The sequence below is a fragment of the Crocodylus porosus genome, unplaced genomic scaffold (genome assembly GCF_001723895.1).
Source record: "Crocodylus porosus isolate Cpor-Errol unplaced genomic scaffold, CroPor_comp1, whole genome shotgun sequence".
In the NCBI taxonomy this organism is placed as follows: domain Eukaryota; kingdom Metazoa; phylum Chordata; order Crocodylia; family Crocodylidae; genus Crocodylus; species Crocodylus porosus.
The window spans coordinates 147270287-147292124 of record NW_017728886.1 but is presented as its reverse complement, the minus strand read 5'-3'; the positions used below and the strand labels follow the sequence as shown (position 1 = coordinate 147292124).

At 44.1% G+C, this 21838-nt stretch overlaps 1 protein-coding gene across 2 annotated transcripts; it reads right to left on the bottom strand.

The window, feature by feature from the left end:
* On the bottom strand, positions 1 to 16694 carry NQO2 (NAD(P)H quinone dehydrogenase 2). 2 transcript variants are annotated; one of them, XM_019542570.1, is made up of 7 exons: positions 16499 to 16694; positions 13645 to 13797; positions 11935 to 12105; positions 10224 to 10354; positions 8766 to 8879; positions 3919 to 4020; positions 1 to 1323 (listed from the first exon to the last, which is right to left on the bottom strand). In XM_019542570.1, exons 2-7 carry the CDS (start codon positions 13670 to 13672, stop codon positions 1150 to 1152), a joined length of 720 nt encoding a protein of 239 aa, XP_019398115.1. In that variant the 5' UTR covers positions 13673 to 13797; positions 16499 to 16694; the 3' UTR covers positions 1 to 1149. The 2 variants fall into 2 exon arrangements, with proteins under 2 accessions (XP_019398115.1, XP_019398105.1); XM_019542560.1 differs by lacking the exon at positions 16499 to 16694 and adding an exon at positions 15939 to 16180.
* Positions 16695 to 21838: the final 5144 nt, after the last annotated feature.

The window sequence follows — 21838 nt, the reverse complement described above, 5'->3', positions numbered from 1 at the left end:
TTGCGGCAACCAGGAAGAATAGGAACATTTTATTTGGAAAAGCTAATGTGATGCACAAATAGCAACAGTATTTGAATCTTACTACATTGGTATTACTTGGTAGCACTAATTTGGCACACAAGAATTAAAGGGAAAGGGATTTCCAATGAAGTAGAAAATGTATAGGTTGTGACAAGCAATTGAGCAAAACAAGATGCATTGCTAAAGCATGCAACCCAGCCTCTCATCACACACATAACTATGCTCCAGAGTCAAATAATTATCCCTTTAACCTTCAAGGCAAGATTTCTAGATACTAGCAACCTATCAATGTGTCCCATTAGGTACTTCTAGTCCATATTTGGACACTGTTCCATTCACATTTTCTGCGATGCAAAGGCTCCCATGAGAAGTGCTGCCAGATTCCCCTTGAGAGAGTGGGTAGCTCTGTTGGAGGGGAGGGGGTTGCTGTGGAGACAAAGGAATGCCCTTGGCTCCACCATCCCCCCGCATTGGGGTGGCTTGTACCTGGGCCCACATGAGTGGAGGGCATTGTCTGATCTCAGGAACATATGCACATTGTTTTAGAAACATACGTGCACAAGCCCTTTTTGAAACAAATTAATCACAGTTCCCACATGGATCACACAACTTCCTGCATCTTTAATGGTCAAACAGCACAGGTCAAAGGCACACATGTAGACCATTTCATTTCATAAAACAAACTCATTTGGTAACTGGCTGAGCTGCCTCTTATAAGGCAATATAATAATATCATTAAGTCAATAGAAAATGCTACAAAACAAGGGTGTGGAAGTAATCTTGGCAACCTCTGTAAGTCTTATAGCGCAACAGACCTATAACCTACCATGTATGTTGCTCTTAATATAGGCAATATGCTTTAACAAAAAAATATTAGGAACAGGGTGCTAATGTATACTAGTCTGGAAAGAATGCCACTAATTACTACACCAGACCCCACAGGAGTCTTTAAATGTCGTATTGTTAACTGTCCATTGTCCCTCGAGTGTGGTGACGCATTCAAGTTACTGACTGTTCATTGGGACTTATCCATATATGTGGTAAGGGATATCACTGGAGAAAGAAGAACACCAAGCTGAGCCAGAAGCAGGAGAAAAATTCTCATCTCCATGGTGTTGTGCCTGAACATTACCTGAAGTACCACTCAGGAGTGCAGTTTATAGGTTTCTCCTCCCAAATGGTCTTCAGTCTCTGTGCCCAGGTGGTCAGCATCTCCTTCCTCTTCTCTTCAGTTTCATACTCTGGTGAAAAGCAGATCTGAGGAGCAAGGACTTTGAAACCACAGAAATGCAATATGCCATGCTGCACACCAAGACAAGAAGGACATGTCAGAAATGGTATACCCATGCTCTTGAGCATTGAGATTTGAAAAAAGAATCCTGTATGATCTTCCTCCTACCCCATAAGGCATGTTTTCTTCTGTAAAACAGTATTTCTCAAAACCTGTCTGTCTGTTTAGGACAGCAAGGGACTGAGGGCAGATGCTTTTGCAACCCAGTACTTGTACTTTATATGAAAAGAGAGATACGCATATCATTTCATATACTTCTGAACTCTATTTGTGCCTGCATTTTCATTATCTATGGCAGAGGTTTTCAACCTTTAAGGAGCGTACCTTCTGGGTACACTTCTGGCAGAGCGGGGGATGGTGGCGGCCAGATGCAGAGTGGCCTGTGAGCCGCCACATGAAGCTCCCCCTCCCCCACATCTGACTGGCTGGGCAGTACCTGCAGAGGGTACCCTCCCCATCTTGCCCCGCTTCTGGGAGGTGATGGCATTCCATCCCTGCCCTCAGCCCCTTTCCAAGTACCCCTGGGGGTACGCATACCCCCAGTTGACAACCCCTGATCTATGGAATCATATCTGAGTGCTACTGAACCCATATGTTTTCCCTTCTCTTCTGGATTTGCCTGTGTAAGAGAGGGCAGAATATTTAGTGTGCCATTTTGCATGATCTTGGATTATCTGGAATGCAATACTCTTGCACTACATTTGTTTCTGACATTTCTGCATCCAGCTCAGTCCTGTAACTCTGGTTCTGGCATATGCACTTCTGAAAGTGTTTTAATGCTTTTTCAAGCCAGCTAATTTTACTGTGATGCCCTTTTCATAGTTGTTAGGGGCTAGGAGAGACCTCACAAATCATTGGGTCCAGCCCATCTGCACTGGGGCAGGAAAGACTGGTGGTATCAGATAACCCCAGCAAGATGGGCACTTATTTCTGAATGTTTGATTAAAACCTTTCTGTGGCACGGCAGCCTTTTAGGGGGGCCGTGACCTCCCCTAGCGTCCCTACCTACCAAATCGGGTCTCGAATGCACCCGCTCTCGCCCGCCACATCTTGCTGGTAAATATCTTTAATGGGAGGCTGCCTTGTTGCCCTCAATGGGAGGCTGCCTTGCTGTACTGGGGCTCCGTCCAATTGCCCACCTGCGCTATCACGGGTGCCCCCTCACTTCTCTTGCGGCTCTCGTCGCACCGGGGCCTGTCTCCCGGGCTCTTGTAGCCCGCACCGGGGCCTTGCCCTTATACCGCTGCCCGTACCGGGGCCCGCCTCGCACTCCCGATATTGCCCACACTGGGCTTGCCTTTGCCTTTGTGCAAATCGCCCCCAACCGGGGCCTGTGCCTCGTGCTCCCCGTGCGCTTGCCCCCAACCGGGCCTGGAGCCTGTCTCCTGCGCTCGCGCTCCCTACCCACACTGGGGCCTTGCTCACGCTCCCGTAATCGGGGCTTGGGCAGCCTCAGCCTTACCTGGCCCCTGGCCCCGCTTGTCTGGGTCTTACGCCTCTCTAGGGCTTCTCCCAATTGGGGCTCAGGCGGCCTCAGCCTTACCTGGCTCCCAGACCCCTTCTTGGGTCTTACGCCCCACTGGGGCTTCTCTGAATTGGGGGTTAGGTGGCCTCAGCCTTACCTGGCCCCGCCAGACCCGCCTTCTCAGGCCTATGCCCCGCTGGGGCTCCTCCCGATAAATCGCCCACACTGGGGCTGGGGTCGGGACACCCCAAAACACTGCGCTCTCTCCAGTGCTAGGACCCCCCCACTATTGGGGAGCTCCCATGAGGCCTCCTCCAACCCCTAAAGCCTCGCCCGGTCCTCCGGTGTTATCTCACAACCAAAACCGAAAACACAAAGCCCCTTGGCCATAACACAAGTCTTGAGCCAACCTGGCTATCCTTCGTCCATATCCCTGTCAGGGTCCTCTTCACCCCGTATGACCATGCCAACACTGCTCAAGCCATCCGGCTTCCTTACTACATCCGCCCTGCTTGCTCCAGCAGGACTCCTGCTCCTCTAGGCTGCCAGAGGGGAACTGCCTCTGGCCTCAGCCTGGCTGTTTATAAAGGCCAGGCCCTGCCCCCTTCTGGTCAGCTGACCCACTTGGTTGTCTTAGCAACCCACCTGTGCTGCCCTGGTGAGTGGCAGCTGAGCCCATATTACTGCTATCAGTAGCAGGCACCCTAGTGCCCTGCTACACCTTCCCTTTGTCTGATTTGTAGATTATACCACTAACTGGATTTAAGACTGCCAATAAAACCACATTACTAGTAACCACAGTGGTGAAAAGATTATGCGATTTCAGAAAGCATCTGGAAAGCAGTTTACTTGGTTTATGTCAGCAGGAGCACATAACAGTTGCCAGGCCTTTGCTGTCCTAATCAGAGCCGCTGCAACAGCTAGCAATATTACTTCCTTTATCACAAATGCTATATCTGATGCATGTTTTTCTTAAGACCTCAACTAAGTCAAGTAGTTACATTACAATTTATTTAATTTAAAAGAAGGTTAGCCATTGTAGCTAAAAAAAAAAAATCATGGATATATGAAGTAATCTTACGATTATCTCCTGACTTTGGAATGCTTGGCACTGGCAGTACTGAGAAATAATAAATTGTACCTGCATGGGCCAGAGGACGTAATGAATATCACCACTGATCCCTCCTTTCGAATACATTTCTTCATTCCCTCCCGTGGTAAATGAGAGGAGGGCCAATTTATTCTGGAATTAAGAAATAAAGATTTAATCATAGGTTGAAGAGCAAGTGACTCTAAAGCAAAAAAGAATGCTTCAGAAACACTGGAAGATGCTGGGTGTATAACAGAGCCTCACAACATTATCCTTATAGGGAACAGTAAAGTATGTGGAGAAAACTGATAATGAATTGCAAGTATTGTAGTTCTGGGAAAAAGGCAGATACTTGCTCTTCCTTGTAAAGCATTTGAGCTCCAGGGTTTGAAAGCACTAAGAGTTAAGTTCTTCCCTTTTCTACATTTAGAAACAATGTCCTGGATAGAGAATGATTTTCCTGCAAAGCCTGTCAGCAGGCAAAAAAAATTAATTTGGGTATTTCTGCAGTGGTCTTTAGACACTCCTGGCAAGAGGTACTTTAAAAGCTCATGTTTCCTCCAATTCTACTATCAGGGTATGCATCACAGATGTAGGCATCACCATCTAAACTCTTTTCTCTAGAGCTGCCAAAAGAACCTGCTAGATGTGAGCTATGTGCAAAGGATGCAGCTAATTTTGTAATCTGCCTGAGGCAACAGCTTTCAAAGGTGAGAACTAGCCCCACTCATCTCAGTGGTCATTCTTTCTGAAACCTAATGATAATTTTCATAGATTTCGTAACTTTTCAGGGTTGGAAGGGACCTCTGCAGATTATTGAGTCTGAGCCCTTGCCCTGGGCAGGAATGAGGACTGGGTCAGGTGGCCCCAGCCAGGTGTTTGTCAAGTCTACTCTTAAAGACCTCCAAGGTATGGGAGAGCACCACCTCCCTTGGAAGCCCATTCCAGATTCTAGCAACCCTGACTGTAAAGAAGTTCTTCCTGATGTCCAAACTAAATCTGCTCTGTCAGTTTGTGGCTGTTGTTCCTAGTTACTCTAAGGGGCGCTCTGGTAAACATAGTATCTGCTATTCCTTGCTGCTCCACCCTGGCAAGTTTGTAGACGGCCACCAGATCCCTACTCAGCCTTCTCTTATGGTGGCTGAAGAGATCTAGGTCCCTCAACCACTCCTCATAGGACCTATCCTGCAGGCCCCTAATCATAAGAGTGGACCTCCTCTGGACCCTCTCAAGGTTGTCCACACCCCTCACCCAAAACTGAATGCAGTACTCCAGCTGTGGCCTTACCAGTGCTGCATAGAAATATCACCTCCCTAGACCTGTTTGTGCTTCACCTATTAATGCATGATAGCATGTAGCTAGCTCTATTGATAGTTTTGTCACATTGCTGACTCATGTTCTTCTCTTTGATAGCTGATCTTTGAATCACCTATGACCCTGAGATCTCTTTCTAAGCAGTACAGCAGCAGAAAGTCCTCCCCCAATCCGTATGTGTGTTGATGATTTCTTCTCCCTAGGTGCAGCACTTTGCACTTATCCTTGTTAAACTGCATCCTATTTTGTTCTGCCCACTTTTCCAGCTTGTCCAAATCCACCTGAATCCACTCCCTGCCCTCCAGTGCGTCTGATTTGCCCCATAATTTAGTGTCATCCATGAATTTGGACAGTGTGTTCACTACGCCTTTGTCCAAATCACTGATGAAGATGTTGAACAGCACTGGCCTGAGGACAGAGCCCTGGGGGACTTCACTGTCCACATCCTTCCAGGTTGATACCGACCCGTCCACCACCACTCTCTGGGTACATCCCGAAGCCAATTTGCCACCCACCTGACTGTGTAATCATTTAAGTCACAGCCACTCAGTTTTTTGTTACGGTAGAATCCTGAAAGTAGTGAGCAATTAAATAGTTGACTGTCTGTCCATTATTAATCTACCACAGATGTAGATGTCTGAGAGTAAGCAGACACCGGACACTAAAAGACTTTACTCACTAGGTCACTGCTGTTTGTAACATCAAAAAAATCCTTCAAGTCTTGAACTGGTGTTTGATAATGCTCATCTTGCCTGAGTAGAGATTATAGAACTTGGAGAGATGGGACAGTAGGCCACATAGCCAATATTTATGATTGCTTTTTGTGGATTTATTTCAGATTTCTTATGAGGTTTCATGGCACAAACCCAACCTCTGACATTTTTTTTTTAGCAGAGATCTTTCTACCTAATGCTACACTGTCACTTGTTAGAGATTATAATTCTTCAGACCACAGTAGGATAATATTTGAGTGAAAAATGTTAATCTATGGACCAATTTAAACTGTAATGGGTTATGATAATGTCATTACAGAGCAAAACATGTCTGTACCTACTCAATTATGAATTTCACTTTATAGGCAAGATGGAAGAACCTTCCAGACACTCTGAGTTTTTTCTACTACTGGCACTTCACAATGTGCACATTTTCTATTCCCAAATCACTACTACTTTTTCCTGTCTCTACCCCTGCTGCACACTTTCTTTGCTAAGTTTGGGGTTATGGGGCTGTGCAAGTGACTGGGCAGTTCAAGTCTTGGATACTAATTTTTAGACTTACAGTATCCTACAGAGAAGTATCAGATAAGATGCATGAGCCTGGAATCATGCTCTATGGTCCTGGAACTAGAAACTATTACTAGACTCTGCCCAAACCCAGTTGGTTTAAAAATGTGTGCGATCTAGTGACTGGGTATACTCAAAACAAACTGGTCACTTTATGGTGGGGCTTATGCTTAGGTTGTGGCATCCATTTTTAGATAATGGATCCTGGTTAATTTTCTTCTCTCTTCCCTTGGCAAGGTGTGCACAATACAAAATGATACTGTGTCTAAAATGAGCAAACACAGAGACCCTTGTAGCTGCTCCACCATATCTTCCTGATAGCTTGCTAAGCAGAGAGATTTCAGCATCTGTTTTGCTTCCCTGTTTATGACTTTAAGACATTATTATCCAGGACTGGCCTACCTGAGAGATCGCCTGCTCCCTGTGCTAATAACTGGCCCAGCTGTGTTCTGTAGTATACTTCAGCCAGATCTTCATAGTGATAAAAGAGGAAAAGCAGTTGGCAAGCAGCATTGAAAAGAGTTCCTCTCTATTTTAGGCTCCCAATATTTACTTAGACTAGCTTTTCAAGTATGTTGCAAAAGATACCCATTGTGTAGCAGTGTGCTCTCTAAGGTGCAGACAGGGGTTTTTGGAAGCTAACTGCTGAACATGCTTTCTGGAATACAGTGTTCCAAATGTAACCAGTGCCTTGGCATTGTTAGTATGTCTACAGCCTCCAGAAAAAAAACTTTAAAATTATGTTAGTTTAAGTAAGCAATGGGTGCCTAATAGCAGGCTGGATGCAATAGATCCATTGCCCTACCCAGAAGAAACCGCAGTCTATAAATCAGAAAGACCCCATCCACAAAAGCTACACAGAAGTTGAGGTAGGATGAGGAGGGACTATAGCCATTGGTAAATTAAAAAGTTTGTCCATATCTTGATTGTATATTACCATATTTTTTCACATTTCCCCCCCCCAACCCCTCAAATAAGATACCATCTTTGTTTTGGGAAGCCGGAATGAAGGAAGGGTTTTTCCAGAGTCATGGCTTAATGCAGTCCTTATGGAGCAGGGACAGAGTTCACTCTTCAGTATCACTCACTCTTCTGGCAGCTCCTTGCTCAGTCCAAAGCTGTTGCCAATTTGACAGTGGCTGGGAGAAGGCTAAAGCTTTCTTTGCAAGGAAAGAGTGAGTGACACTGAAGTGAGTGACATCCTTCCTGCATCATTGGGTGTCAGGATAAAAGCTAACATAGAGAAACAGTTAAGATTTTTAGGAGGAGTTTTGAATGACTACTGACTGCCATTAAAAGGCCTATAATGCTTGGTTTGTTTGTGAGTTTTTTTTGTTTTTTTGTTTTTTTTTATATATAACCACACCTTTCCCCGAAAACCAGCTAGGGAAAATTGAGGTGCATATTACATGTGATGAAAAGGGATCCCCAAGGGTCTGGAAACTGTGGGAAAGGGGTGGAGCATGGGAAGGTAGAGCAGTGACAGTGTTAATTGACACAGCTCTGGGAGTTATAGCAATTTCTGATACCACTGCTCCCACCCTTCTACCAAATTTTTGCACCTAGAGGGAGCACCCCCTCCCCAACCACATGCTGTGTGCTGCTGTAGGGGCTGTGCGCCGAGTCTGGGACTATATGCTAAGTCTGGGACCACACACTGGATCTAGAGCCACATGCCAGGCTTATCCCTGTACACTGTCTCTGGGGCTGCATGCCAAGCCTGGGACCATGTGCCAACTCCAGAGCCAGGGCACAGACCCAGGCTCAGTGCACAGCCTCAGGGAGCAGCAGATAGGGTTGGACTTAGTATGTGCCTCTGGAGCCAGTACGTGGTCCTGGACTTGGTGCATGGGCCCAGGCTCAACACACAACCCTTGCAGCTGCGTATAGGGTTGAACCCAGCAAGTGACTTTGGACATGGCCTGCAGTCCAGGACTCCATGCGCTGGGTCCTACCTGGCATGTGGCTCTGAAGCCAAATGTGCAGGATTAGACTTAGCAAGCCAGACTGTTCCACAGGCCCAACTAGAGTGCAGGACTGGTAACAGGCTTGGCTCCATAGCTGTTGCCACTCACTTACATCAATCAAAGATTTTTTTTACTTCAGGCTCCTCTTCAAAAAAAAACAAAAAACAAAAAAAAAAAAACTCAAGGTGAGTACGATATATGGAGGCAAGCTTGGTGCAAAAAATATGGCATTTGTTATGCCTCATTTATCCATTCATGTTAATAATGGGAAATTTATGGCATAAGCATAAACATGACTTACAGTATCTTCTATTTTATAATCTATGGAACGTACGTTGAGCAAACCGGCATCAAAACAGTCTGGAAAATTGTGAGCAAATCCTTGGGTCAGGACTCTGTCCATCCATCCTTTCATAATTGCTGGCACACTGAACCAGTATAAAGGAAACTAAACAAAGGCAAATGATCTTGTTAATATCACGACCTATTTAGCCACCACTTCTTTTGGCTTTGCTTTTTATACTAGGACATTCCTATCATCATAAACATTCAAGCTGTTCAGGTCATGTTTAGTCAATAAGGCTTATTGTTGCATCCTGAATGATGTTTATTTCAATCTTTTGCCAGTGTTTGATTACAGTACTCTTAAGTGCTATATAGACAATATGCACGGTGTTCAGACAATATGGTGAATAGGGGGTCTCTCACACAAACTGATTTAAATTGCAGGGTTTGTAAGAAAATGGAAAAGACAGACAGACATTAAAAACATAAGTAGAAGTAATGCACCAACTGATACGACAGGTAGACTTGTCTAACCTTAGTGGTGTCCAATACATGTGGCTCAATCTAGCACGTGGGGCTGGTCCAGGGGCTTGATTCTGCACACAGGATCAGTCCAGGGGCTCAGTCCAGAACATGGGGCCAAATCATCCAGTTTGCAGGGCTCCCCATAGGTCTGGAAATTTGGGTTGCTGCTTTTGCCACGCCACCAAATGTCTAGGTCTAGGGGACTCCTCTGTGGGCCAATTTCAGCCAGCAGGCCATATCATGTTCTAACTGCAAGTTAGGCAAACATTTGTCCAGGATGTTTTAGAAAGGGATGATCTTACCATGAGCAGGGGGCTGATCTAGATAATCCTTTGAGGTCCCTTCCAGCCCTATTTTTTTTTAAAATTAATTTAGGTAAGATGAGGGAATTATCAGAAATGGAATCTGAACAAGTGACCTGTTCTTTCACTAGCATTCTGCTGAAAAATATCAGACCTTGGATATAGGGTTGCCACTTCTTTCACAAGGTATTTTATTGTATTCATTGAACCTTCTGAAATTTAATGTCTTCACAGTATAAACAAGGGAATTAATTTTGCTAATATAATACAAATTTAGAAAGATGTCTGTGTATGGTAGGATGGTTGACAGCAGATTGTTGGCTATGCCTAAGATCAAGCAGTGGACAACTCCAATTACAAAGAGTATTTTGGATGAAGATAACTCTAAAAAGTGAACTGCAGTGCATTTTAGCTTGATTTTTATATTATCTGGCACTCCAAATATATTCAAACATATATACAACATCAGACATGCACAAACCCTTGAGATACTGGATGAAAAATTCCTACTCACCCAAAATACTGACATGCAAAGTGTTAACGATAGACCTGTTGCCTGCTTATTTTGGTCAGATTCCATCAGGAATACTTGCATCTAATAGCTTTCTGGTCTACTTCCTTACTCTTGCATTTGCGTATTTCTCTTTAACATTACAACAAAAGATCTTTCAAATAATGACCTGAAAAATCACTAAGTCAGCTTCGTGCACTTTCTTCTGCTCCTCAACAATATCCTTTGTCAAACATCCTTTCCTGTAAGCTTCCCATGACTCTGCTCCATAATTAAACTGTTCTGAGTTGTGCAAGCAACCTGTAGAGAAAGGATATGGACACTGTTTATCTTGCTTCCATCAGTTTCAACTAAGGACCAAATACAGGTTGCAAACTACCATCCTAGATTGGGATACTTCATTCTGTTGTTTTGTCATGAGCCAGTAGGATGAAGACTTGTAGGTTAATCTAACCCCTTTCAAAGTGTATTCACTTATGCTATGACCCCTTTACACCACCCTGTCCATTCTGCTTTCACAGAAGAGTAAGAAGGCCATACCATGAGTAAGAATTGGGTTAGAAGAATGTAGGTACTGATCCTGAGCAACTGCTAAAGAATTACACTTTCCACTGAAGTCAGTGCGAGCTAAGGATGCTAGCACCTTTCAAGACTGAATTTGTGACATTTGACTCAGACATCATGCAAACTTCTTTGTGCTCTTTTGTAATGCATTTGCGGTTTCTCTATTCTTTCAGTTGTAGGTTTTAGGTTAGCAGACACTGGGTACATCTACACAAGATGTTTACTGCACGGTTGACTAATTAACTGCACAGTAAACATCTCTGTCTATATGTGCACCCCTATTAGGGCATAGGAAACTAATAAACTCAACAGCAGGGTAGTACTTGTAAATACAAGATGCTGATCAACTGGCTTAAGCATGAGGGTGCTTCAATGCTGAGACTGCCTGCAGGCTAGCCCCATACTGAAGTACCCTCATGCTCCAGTCAGCCCCTCTGCAGCACATAGGGCTGCTCTCACCAGTCTCAGTTAAGCTGGGGCTTTTGCAACCCGGCTCAATGTATTGTGGTTTGGGCTCATGTGCAGACATGGGCCCAGGAGCTTCCTGGGAGCAATAAAACAGAGGAGCAATAAGCTCTGCAATTAATTACTGCCTCCTAATAGCATGTGTAGATGTGCCCACTGTCAGCTGAGTCAAGTCATATTACAGCACTGTATTTTTATTCTTGAGACTAGAATATCAGGGTTGAGAGCCAGTTTTTCAAAGGTGAAAGCCGTTCTTGATAACAAAAAGCCCCCAAAACAACCAACTAATGAATCAATTTTAAGTTTGGTATGACCACCATTGTTTCTTTCCAAATTTTTACTAATATAGGGATGGCAGATATACTATATTCCATTAAAATTATTTATGCTTGGTGGATGACAAAACTGGTCCATGCACATGGACTATTCTCAGAAAAATCTGTTATTGCACTGATGATTACATGGTTTTAATAAAGTGATAAATACCTTTATCAGCAAGCTATAAGAAACATTCATGCCCAAAGGGACTAAACTAAGTTAAAACCTATGTTATAGAGAACCTCCAATCTATTTAAGCTAACAGTCCAAACTTGCTATTTGCTGTAGTTTATAAAGAAAAATCTCATAAAACTCAATAGCGTGTGTTCGATTCCTAGATTAGCATCATTTACATAATGTCCACAGGAAGAAAGAAGTAGGGTTTTACAAACAGCTAGTGCTTTGTACCAAAGGCCTCCTCACCTGTTTTACAGATAGCACATGATGTTTGCATGAATCTAGCTCTAGCAAGTAGCATGAGATAAATGAGAGAGTTGAATTTTTTTTTTAAGAGGTACTTCAGTTAATCTCACCAACAATATCGTTCCTTGTGGCTCTTGGCTCAAACTCCATTGAGTAGAGATCAGACACTGTGACACTGCAGCTCTGTTTGCTCAGTTCTTCCACAGCAATATTTTTTAAGGACCCATTCAGAGACTTGGGCTCTTGATGAGCATACACTATGAGTACTTTTCTCCCTGGAGCTAAAAAAGAGAGAGATGTGTTAGTGATGCACAGATTTTAAATAACAGACAGTAAAAGGGCCCTGACAATTAGCTCAAAGTGAGTAATTGGCTAATTATAATAATTGCATTTAATACCCATTATGTTATGGTCAGGGACTATACAAATAGGCAGTGGCTGCTGTGCAGGAGGGGTCTATGGAACTCAAGGAAGTGGCCAGCCAATTCCGTAGGCAGATCATGGGGCCAGCCGCCATTTTCATGAGCAAAGTGTGGTGGAGACCCCCATACCACTGATTGGCTGAGGGGCCTTGGTAGTTCTGCCTTTCTCTGCAGATTGCCACATGGTCCAAAACCACATCTTAATTACTATGATTAAGCCAAGGGAAGTCATTAATCCAGGTGTAGCTTCCATGGTCTTAATCAGGGTAATTAAGCCAGTTTCAGGTCATACCCAAGCAGCGGGCTCCACTTTCGGTAGGCTCGCTGGGGCAGGGAAAATAAAGAGCTTACTGGCAAGCAGAGAAGCCCTGCAATCTTGGAGCACCAGAGGAAGGTGGAGGCAGGGATCTGTACCTCCTGCTGTGAGCAGCCCTGCCCTACCCCACTCCTCTTCCCTTCTCCCTCTACGCTCCAAGACTGCAGGACTTCTCTGCTTGCTGGTAAGTTGGGTAGCTTTTTTTCTGTTTGTTTGTTTTGCAGAGAGCCTGCTAAAAGGATAGAGTCCACCCAAAGTTGCAGTTTCCACAAAAAAAAAAAATTACGCAATCATAGTTTTGGTAGGCCTGTATTAATTGGAACTTGCTGTGCTGAGTGGCAAGAAGACATCAAAAACTGCTACATGTTCCCTATGTGTAATGCTGTAGTGCATGGAGTTAATAATTAAAATCTTCTTGCTTATTTTATATTGGCCTAGTAAATTGAGTACCTGTGGCAGAACCAGAGGATGAATAAATATACCACTTCTTCATCCATAATGAGGATAAAGTTAAAGCTTTCATGTACAGCCACAGCTGTTGATTCCTATCCCTTTCCCAAATGCCACTTTAGTCAGTCAGACATAAAGCAGCAATGTTTCTCGATCTATTGACTAAGAGTGGAATACAGCAGTATCCTATGTGAAACTATGGAACAGCTCTGCCAACAGGACATTATAATCACCAAGTGTTATGACCAAATGCTATTATAGACTTAATACAATTATAAATCCATTAATGTTTTTTACTCACTAAATTATTCAAGAATGTCAGTGAAAGAATCGCCCATTTGCTGCTTAAGAGGCTGATTGCTAAGCCTTACTCAGAGAATGGTTAAGGGAACTCAGTGATTAGAGTGATCTGCTATTCAGGGCCTGATCCTTTAAGATGAGATGGCTTCACTTGCCAGGGAGCAGAGGGCACTCCAGCATTGTAGCTCTGAGCTAAAATTTTCAAGGGCACTCAAAATAACATTAAATACCTAAATCATAAGACTCCAACAGAGTACTCACTTAACTGAGACATTGCTGAGTATCAAGTATGCATAAGTTTATCCAATCAAAAGAAAACAAACTCTTCTTACCTGCCATTTTCTGAAAGCACGGAGTCATTTTGTCTTTTTTGAAAATCCAGGATTGCCCAGAATTTCAAAGGAAATATTTGCTCACATGAGAAGTGCCATCACCAGTGAAGATATCACTTTTCATCTTAGTATACCTTGCTGAATATTTGAAACCTGAAACAAAAAGGGGGTTACAAACAAATGCAGTGTATGCCAATCCACAGACTAGTGGTATCCTCTTACTCCTGGTCGAGTACCTCACTTCACTCACTTAGACTGACCTTGCTGTAGCTACTTTCAGGGAAAGACACCTTTTTCCCATTGAGAAGTATCACAATACACAGCACAGCCTGAGGATTACTGCAGCCTGGCTTTTTGCAAATCAGACCCTCCTACCTGCCAGCTGGGACCTGTTTTAGCAATATGAATTGCAGATGGATGCATGACTCACTAATGGAAGAGTGGACAAGTATAGATTAACAAAACTCTTGGATTAGAGATGATATCTCTTATTAGGCCAACTAAAATGGTAGCAAAAAATTTCTTTCTTTGCATGTGTTTGGGTCCAAACCCCCTTCAGGCTGTGGAGGATTCAAAGACTGTAAAAAGTCTCCCAGATAGAAAAGAAACTTAATTTTGCACAGGGGAGATAAAGGATGTAAGTTTTTTTTCCCCCTGGGTAACTCCTTTTGTGAGAGAGTTGCTCTCTGATATGTTGATTATTAAGCAGGCTTTATCCCTGGAGGTGTCAGTCAGGGAAGAGGAAAAAAAAATCCTCTTTTTTGGCTAACAATGAAGTTCACATTTCCAAATGGTGTTTGGAAGGAGGGTGTTGGGACCTGAAAGCTTGCAAAGAATTTTTTTTGCTACTATTTAGTCAGTCTAATAAAAAATATTGTCTCCAACCCAGGAGTTTTGCTTGTCTATAATTCTTAGATCAGTAAAGCTACAACATGTAAAAATACACTTGCTGACTTTCAGGGATATGTGTGGCAGCTGTGAGTTCATAGTTGTATTGACCCAGTATACTCTAGCTGTTCTGCCCTGTTCCAGTCCATCTTTAAACAGACTTTTAGCTGGTTCGTTAACAGCATTTTACAACTGCTTTTGTCAGTCTACCTGAAGCAAAACATGTATTAAATTGATGCGTATTGCCCAGTTTTCTGATAGTTTTTCAAACTGATTGCAAAACTCCTTCACAAGCAACAAACAGCCTTGACACGTGGTGGAAACACATTCTCACTGAGCGCTCATTTATTTGTCTATTGCAGCAGTACTGAAATATGTTTCAGCCTCGTTCTCCCTCAAAATGCTCAGCCTTTGGTTGAAGGCTGTTTGCAACCAAAACACTGATTCTTTGGGTCTGGGCAGAACTCACTGGCTGAGTGGCTACTTTTAGGAGTACTTATGTAACTGCTCACCTAGAAGCACTGACATTTTCATCAGCTGATCTTCTGCATTTGCCTAAATTAAGATGTTATTCAGTATGAAAAAGACTGCTTCTCCCTGCAAGTAGCTTCACGGAGGTCCACGGGAAGTAGGTGGTATGAGATACTTCCCCAGATATAAGGGGTTTACAATTAGGGTGGACATCATAGAAGACAGTCTTGTTGTCCTCTATTGATATGAAACCCAATGCCTTTATGTCCTGTATTTTTCTCTTGAAAAGGTCCTATGGACCTTTTCAAGAGAAAAATAGAAGACATAAAGGTGTTGGGTTTCGTATCAACAGAGGACAGAGTAGCAGAAAACCAGAATGTCCTCTATGATGGCCACCCTAGCTGCAATCCAGCCCAGTGAGTCCTGTTTAGTACTAGGGCATTTCAGAAAGTGAGGACAATTATGAAATACTGTTGTGTGTGCAATAACCACATCATTACATTGTGAAACACCCTGATACATTGGTGCCAGCATCATTGCAGGACTGCAATAAAATGTGCTAGCACCCTCCAGAGGCAGCTCTGACAATGGGCAACCCTTATCTTAACTGCCACAGGAAGCGTGTGTTGGGATAAACCTTTGTCTTTCACACAACCTCCTGACACCTCCTTATCACAGCTCGTCAAACCATCCTGCTGGTGCTCTAGAAAAAATGGCCCACCTGTAAGCAACCTCTGCAGGTCCCCTCCTCCCTAGACCTGGCTACACCAAAGGAGTAGCCTCCATTAACCCTTGCCTCCATTAAAATCTGCCTGCTATTTTGCTCTCCCTATCACAAGACGACAGGCACTTTTTTGGGGGGTGCCACCGAGCCCTCGTTGCCTAGCGCCCTGCCAGGCACTGCTGCCCGCCGCTTTCTGCGCCTCGCCCCTCACCTGCGGCCGGGCCCCGAGGGGCTGCTGCTCCCGCGCGCGGCTCTGGGGCGGGCGGCGGCGCCCGCTGAAGCCCGGGCCAGGCGCGGCCACGACCAGCGCCTGCAAGCGAAACCTCCCGGCCCCGATTTCCTCTGCTCCCAGCGCCGGCTCCGCCTCGCACCAATACTGGCAGCTCCCGCCCACAGCACAGGCCTGTCAGGGGGCTGCTCCTGTATCTCTCCTGCTTCTGTCCAAGCCCGGTCCTCCCCGGCAAGCGGGGCGGTCCTCCTGCTAGGTGCTGTGCTCAGGCACTCTCCGGACACACCGTGCAACCCCCCGCCCTGCCACACCCCTCCCCAACACACACTCCCCTTCCATACCCCAACACGTGCACCCCCTTCCATATGCCTCCCCAACACACACACACTTTCCCCTTCCATGCCCCTCCCCAACACACACACACACACTCCCCTTCCATACCCCAACACACCCACCCCACTTCCATGCCCCTCCCCAACACACACACACACACACGCTCCCCTTCCATACCTCTCCCCAACACATATTCTTTCCTTTCATACCTCATGTCTCCCAGTGCTCCACAGCCACTAGCAGACATCCATGGGCATGTGCATACAGGCATCCAGACCTAAAAGACATACCTAGAGGCTAAGATTACTACTCTGAATACCAGAACTCCTCCAGGGAGGGTGTGCATATGAGTTGGCATGTCAGATGCACCCTCAAAATAGGTAAAAACTCCCCTCTCCCCCCTGGGCTCAGAGGCATGTCCCCTCCTCTCCCAGCCAGAGCAGGCAGGGGCATCTCTAGAGCCTCCCTTAGCCCTGGGGGCAGTAGGGAAAGCAGCAGCTGGTAGGCTGGGGAGGAGGGGAAAGGAAGGGAAGGAGAAGGGACATGCCTCTGAGCCCAGGGGGGAAAAGCAGGGAGGGATTCTTACCTGCTTTTAAGTCGTCCCTGGATGCTCCCATGATGACATCCAGTCAAAAAGGGGTGTGTGGCTGCACCACTGCACCCCTCCCCTCAACCACCCCTGATAACCCTTGGGAGAGAAGGAAGTAAAGATAGCTAAATAGCTATTTACTAATAGCTTATGATTACTTGAGGTGCTCATTTCTTATGCCTCCAGACAGAAGGACTACAATTACAGATCAAAATCTTCAATCCTATATGTATGTAAGTACTTTGTTTACTTTGCACACACAGATATTTGCACTGAACTCAATGGGACCTGCTGTGTGTAGTAACATTTAGCACTAGTGTAAATGTTTACATATAAACTGTCCCCATTCCTAGCTGCTGGCTATTAACTGAGAAGACCCAAACATCATCAGTTTAATCATTTCATGCTTTTATTTTTTAAAGTGGAAAACATCTAACTCTTCTGGATTCCCTGTCTGGCCTCTCTGGATCTTAAGAGCCATAGTGGGTAGGAGGATTTCCAGGTCCCAGACCCTTCTTTTGTTCCTACTGCTTTCAAATCTTCTTTCTATAATACAGTATCAGCTGTACCTGACTCCTATCTCCATTAGACACTTCAGAGAACAGCTAATTTTAGAAGTGGGTTTGATAACAAGGAGCACAGAGCTGGTTTTTTCTCCGTATACTGATATCACTTGAAACACTTAGCATCTTAGTCTCATACATTACTAATATAGTCACTGTGCATTTTCCACAGAAACCTTTGCCTCCAGGTTTGTTTTGCTCTAAAAGTATTATAGACGTTTCCCTTCTTCCAAGTAATAACTAGATATCCCCCCTGCCCCAAAGCAACAGACCCACAGTTTCTATCTAAATATGAAGCAGTAACAGCTGACAAAGTCACTCTTTATATTTCTTCCAATGGAGGTCTTTCAGAGGGCCTGTCAAAGGATAGAGATAACCATACATCTGATGTCTAAACAAATACTAAAGAAAGATGTTTTAGTTTAGCATCCAGTAAACATTATGCTTTTCTGACTGTAGGAATATATTTACATAGACTCTATGTATCTGACAGTTGTGACTGTTTTTTCAGAGACGTTAAAGTGGCAGTCCTTGCTTAAACTGAAATCCTATGGTCCTGAGCTGGTTTGGAAAACCATGTGCTAAACAGCTGTCACTCAACTGTAGGTGGGGAAAAAATTCTACTTTCATCTCACTGTTAGTGAGGAGCACTGAATTTAAGGAAGTCATATTTGTCTAAGAGGTACGTTGGAGGACAGAGGTTCCCCTGCTTTGAGGTCACAGTAGCTGTTGTCTTCTCTCACAAGACAGGTGGTTAGATACAAAATGAATTTTTGGGGTGCCTGCCTGGCTCACAGAGCAAAATCTAGAAGGTGGTGTTTGGCAGCTGGACTATGTGTGCATGGGGAGAGTTAGGCACTTCTTGAAGGGAGTCACAGGAGCCAGTAATAAAGTAGGGAAGTGCCTAAGTCAGCCTGGAGATAGCCAGGTAATAGGAAATGCTTTGTCTTAAATCTTGCTTTTTTTCTGGGATTTAGGAGATTTACTCAGGGCAGTAGGGAGGTGCTCACTCTTATTCTCTTTCTCTGTCCCAGTGTCTCTAGGGTCTCAGGGCAAAACTTTCTCTTGGAATAAATGCAATGTCTGTTTACAGCCTTGGAGCTCTCTGAGGCCTATAGAGGAAACAGTTTTCATATTCCCCTGAATGCCAAGGTAACAGTCAGGCCCCATGAAAGAGACAAGGCTTTGGGACTTGTGAATCTTGAAGTGTTTCCTGCACAGGGGTCTGGCTTAAACAGGACAGCTGGAAGACTCCTCTGCATTCCAGAATGGTTAGGACAGTCTCCTGAGAAATGAGAGATGGGTTTGAATCTCCTCAGGTGGAGGAGGGAACAGTCTTCTCACATCTTGGCTAAGTGCTCTAGCATCTAGAGCAAGGGTTCTCAATGTTTATGTGCCCAAGGGCACAGTCAAAGTTAAAAGAAAAAGCAGTGGGCACCAATACGAATATTAATGTTTAGAATTTAGATCAATCTGATCATCTCATCCATTATTTAAAATTGCATTAGATCCACAACTTCAAAATTCAACTTCCCTGTTCTCAGTTCAGTTGGCAGTGACAGCATTCTTTTGTTGGAGTAATGATTTTTACTGATTGTGAAAATGCACGTGGGCACCTGAATAAACCTGGGGGGGGGCGGTGCCATGGCACCAGCAGGCTCTGCAGCTCCGCATTGGGAACTGCTGATCTAGAGTGTGCTGGAGTGGAGAGAAGGGGGCCTTCCAGCCTTCCCGTTTAAGATGAACCCATGTGCAGGAAAGATTAACTCAGACAGACAAAGAGAACACAAATGGGCATGATTCTGTATCCTATTAGTCAGGACACTTATGGGGGAGATAGGCCTTGTCTTCCATTGCTTGCTCCAAGGACTGATTATTCATTTTACATGAACATGCATGAAAAGCGTGCTCTAACCCTGTAAAATGGACACCAGTATTGTCTCCTGTTCTTCCACTGGTAGCAATTGTCTCCTGTTCTTCCACTGGTGCCACCCCCCCCCCCCTCGCCTAGTAGTTTCTACTATATTTCTTGTGAAATCCGATCGTGTAGGTCAGGGGTATCAAAGATCCAGTCTGTGGGCTAGATCATGCCAGGAACCTTGCATACTAAAACAACAAATTGGTTCTGATGTTGCTTTCATGAGTCTTTACTGAGTTTCTTTATAATAAAACAAATCCCACTATCATAACACTAACAGAATCAGGAACTATGAAGAGCTGGCTGGCTAGCCTTGAAATAACTAACTGAGCTCTTAAGGCATGAAGCTGTCTTAGTGAGTAAAACTTTCCTTTTGACATATTACTTGATCACTGATAGAACAGTCCAATTTTCTGTGGCTGTATTAAGTGCCATGCAACTGGGGCAAATTAGATGACAGTGGGGAAGATTGTGTTTATCCCTGCTTCATTTTTTCGTAGGGATTATTTTTCCTAGCTGTTCCTTCACCAGTGCTTCTGGTCTGCTCTGCTGTGTGGGTCCAAGGTGAGTTGGGCTCACTTCTACCTTTGGCCTGTAAGTAGATGTTGTATTTGACATGCTCTCAATTGTCCTGGATTTTGACCTGGATCAATATAATGCAGGGGTGGGCAATTATTTTGGGCAGAGGGCCCATTTACTGAGTTTTGGCAAGCCATTGAGGGCTGCATGACAGGCAGGACAGGGCAGATTAATATTAATTTTCTAAATTTTTGAGGGGCCCCACGGGCCAGATAGAATGGCTGCATATGGCCCCCAGGCTGCATTTTGCCCACCCCTGATATAAGGGCAGCACATGCTCTCTAAGTTGCATTGCTGCTCCTTTGCCATTAGGTGACAGGTGAGAGCACACAGCCCACCAGCTTGTTAGGTATAGCTCACAACAACCTTATTGCAGATGCACAGCCACAATGTCCCAGGGAAAAAATGATAGTGCATTTTATCTTGCATACTTCAAAGTGACTTGAAATGGGATGGTAGTCTTGTACATCTCTAGGGTCCCAGGGCAAAAAGCTTTCTCTTGGAATAAATGCAATGTCTGTTTACAGCCTTGGAGCTCTCTGAGGCCTATAAAGGAAATACTTTTCGTATTCCCCTGAATGCCAAGGTAACAGTCAGGCCCCTTGAAAGAGACAAGGCTTTGGGACTCAAAGATCCTTTCACCCCAGTTCCATTCCAGGGCCAGTCACAATCCGGCTCTCTGTGGTTTATAAAGAACAGCATCAGAGAAAAAAGGCCAATGAAGTGGGAGGCTTTGGTGTGATCACTAATCAGAAGTGAGACGCCAAAAAGACACTGTGCTGCTTAGCATTTGAATGGCCAAGTTTTGCTGAGAGTGTGTCTAGCAACTGTCGATACACTGGATGAAGAAGAACCTGATTTAGCAAGCCAAGTGCTACAAAAGCAAATGCAACACTGAATTGCTTTCAAAAAAATTGAATTGTTTCTAGAAGTCAAAGTGTACACGTATTTTTGTGGTCAGACAATTTTTTTGATGGCTAGCTATCAAAAGATTATAGAAGCATATGATAAAAAGTGAGATTTAAGTTACCTTTTTAATTTGCATTGCTTCTAACAAAATATTAATAAAGATTTTTAGTGAGATGGATAACTCATGAAATTACCATCTGGTACTACATTTACTACAGTTGCTGTCAACAAGATTTCATTGATACCAGGGTTCTTTAAATGCATGCTGTACTAGCCCAAAGATGGCACAATCTTAGCTTGTTTTAATTTGACATGGGGATACCGAAGTAAATTCTACGTAGGCAAATTGCCAGAAACTGAAAGGTTGCAGCCAGTTTGCATCAGGTTGATCAAATTGTTGTTGCTCTTTAATAGAGTTTTGTTTGGGGAGACTGCAGTCCCAGTATTCCATGTTGTAATACATCTGAGCTCAAGATAGGAAAAAAAAAAGCCTCCAAGGATTTTAATTTTCTGTGGGCAACATTCATATTTCAGAAAGAAAAAAAAAATCCCATGAGAAGCTGTAAACCATTCTTTTAAGATCCATGGGTTAAATTTGCTCTGCCAGGGTGTTCTTTGGACACCAGCAGTCTCGAGTTATCTGTCTATTATTATGATTATGATAAAGATTAGATGGCTGGTATTTCAAAATTAGTTGCTCTTGCCTAGGTCTACATGCTGAGACCATTCAAAAGCTAATGCTGATATAAGTTTAAATGTTACTCTATAAACAAATTACAACAGAGTAATATGCTAAGCAGCATGTAATGAACGTGGTTAATGTGAGTTAATCTAACAATGTCTGCATTCAGCGATCGGATGTTTCTTATTTTGGACTTCTTTCTAAAGCAAGTTTATTTGACTTGAGAGGGTCCAGAGGAGGGCCACTCGTATGATCAGGGGACAACAGGGCAGGCCCTATGAAGAGAGGCTATGGGACCTGAACCTGTTC

Excerpts from the sequence above, each read along its gene's own strand:
- NQO2 (XM_019542570.1), bottom strand. The coding sequence starts at position 13,672 with ATGACTCCGTGCTTTCAGAAAATGGCAG. Across the intron at positions 10,355-11,934 it reads CACAAGGAACGATATTGTTG|GTTGCTTGCACAACTCAGAA; the intron begins GTGAGATTAACT and ends CTTTCTCTACAG. Across the intron at positions 1,324-3,918 it reads ACGTCCTCTGGCCCATGCAG|CATGGCATATTGCATTTCTG; the intron begins GTACAATTTATT and ends CTTGGTGTGCAG.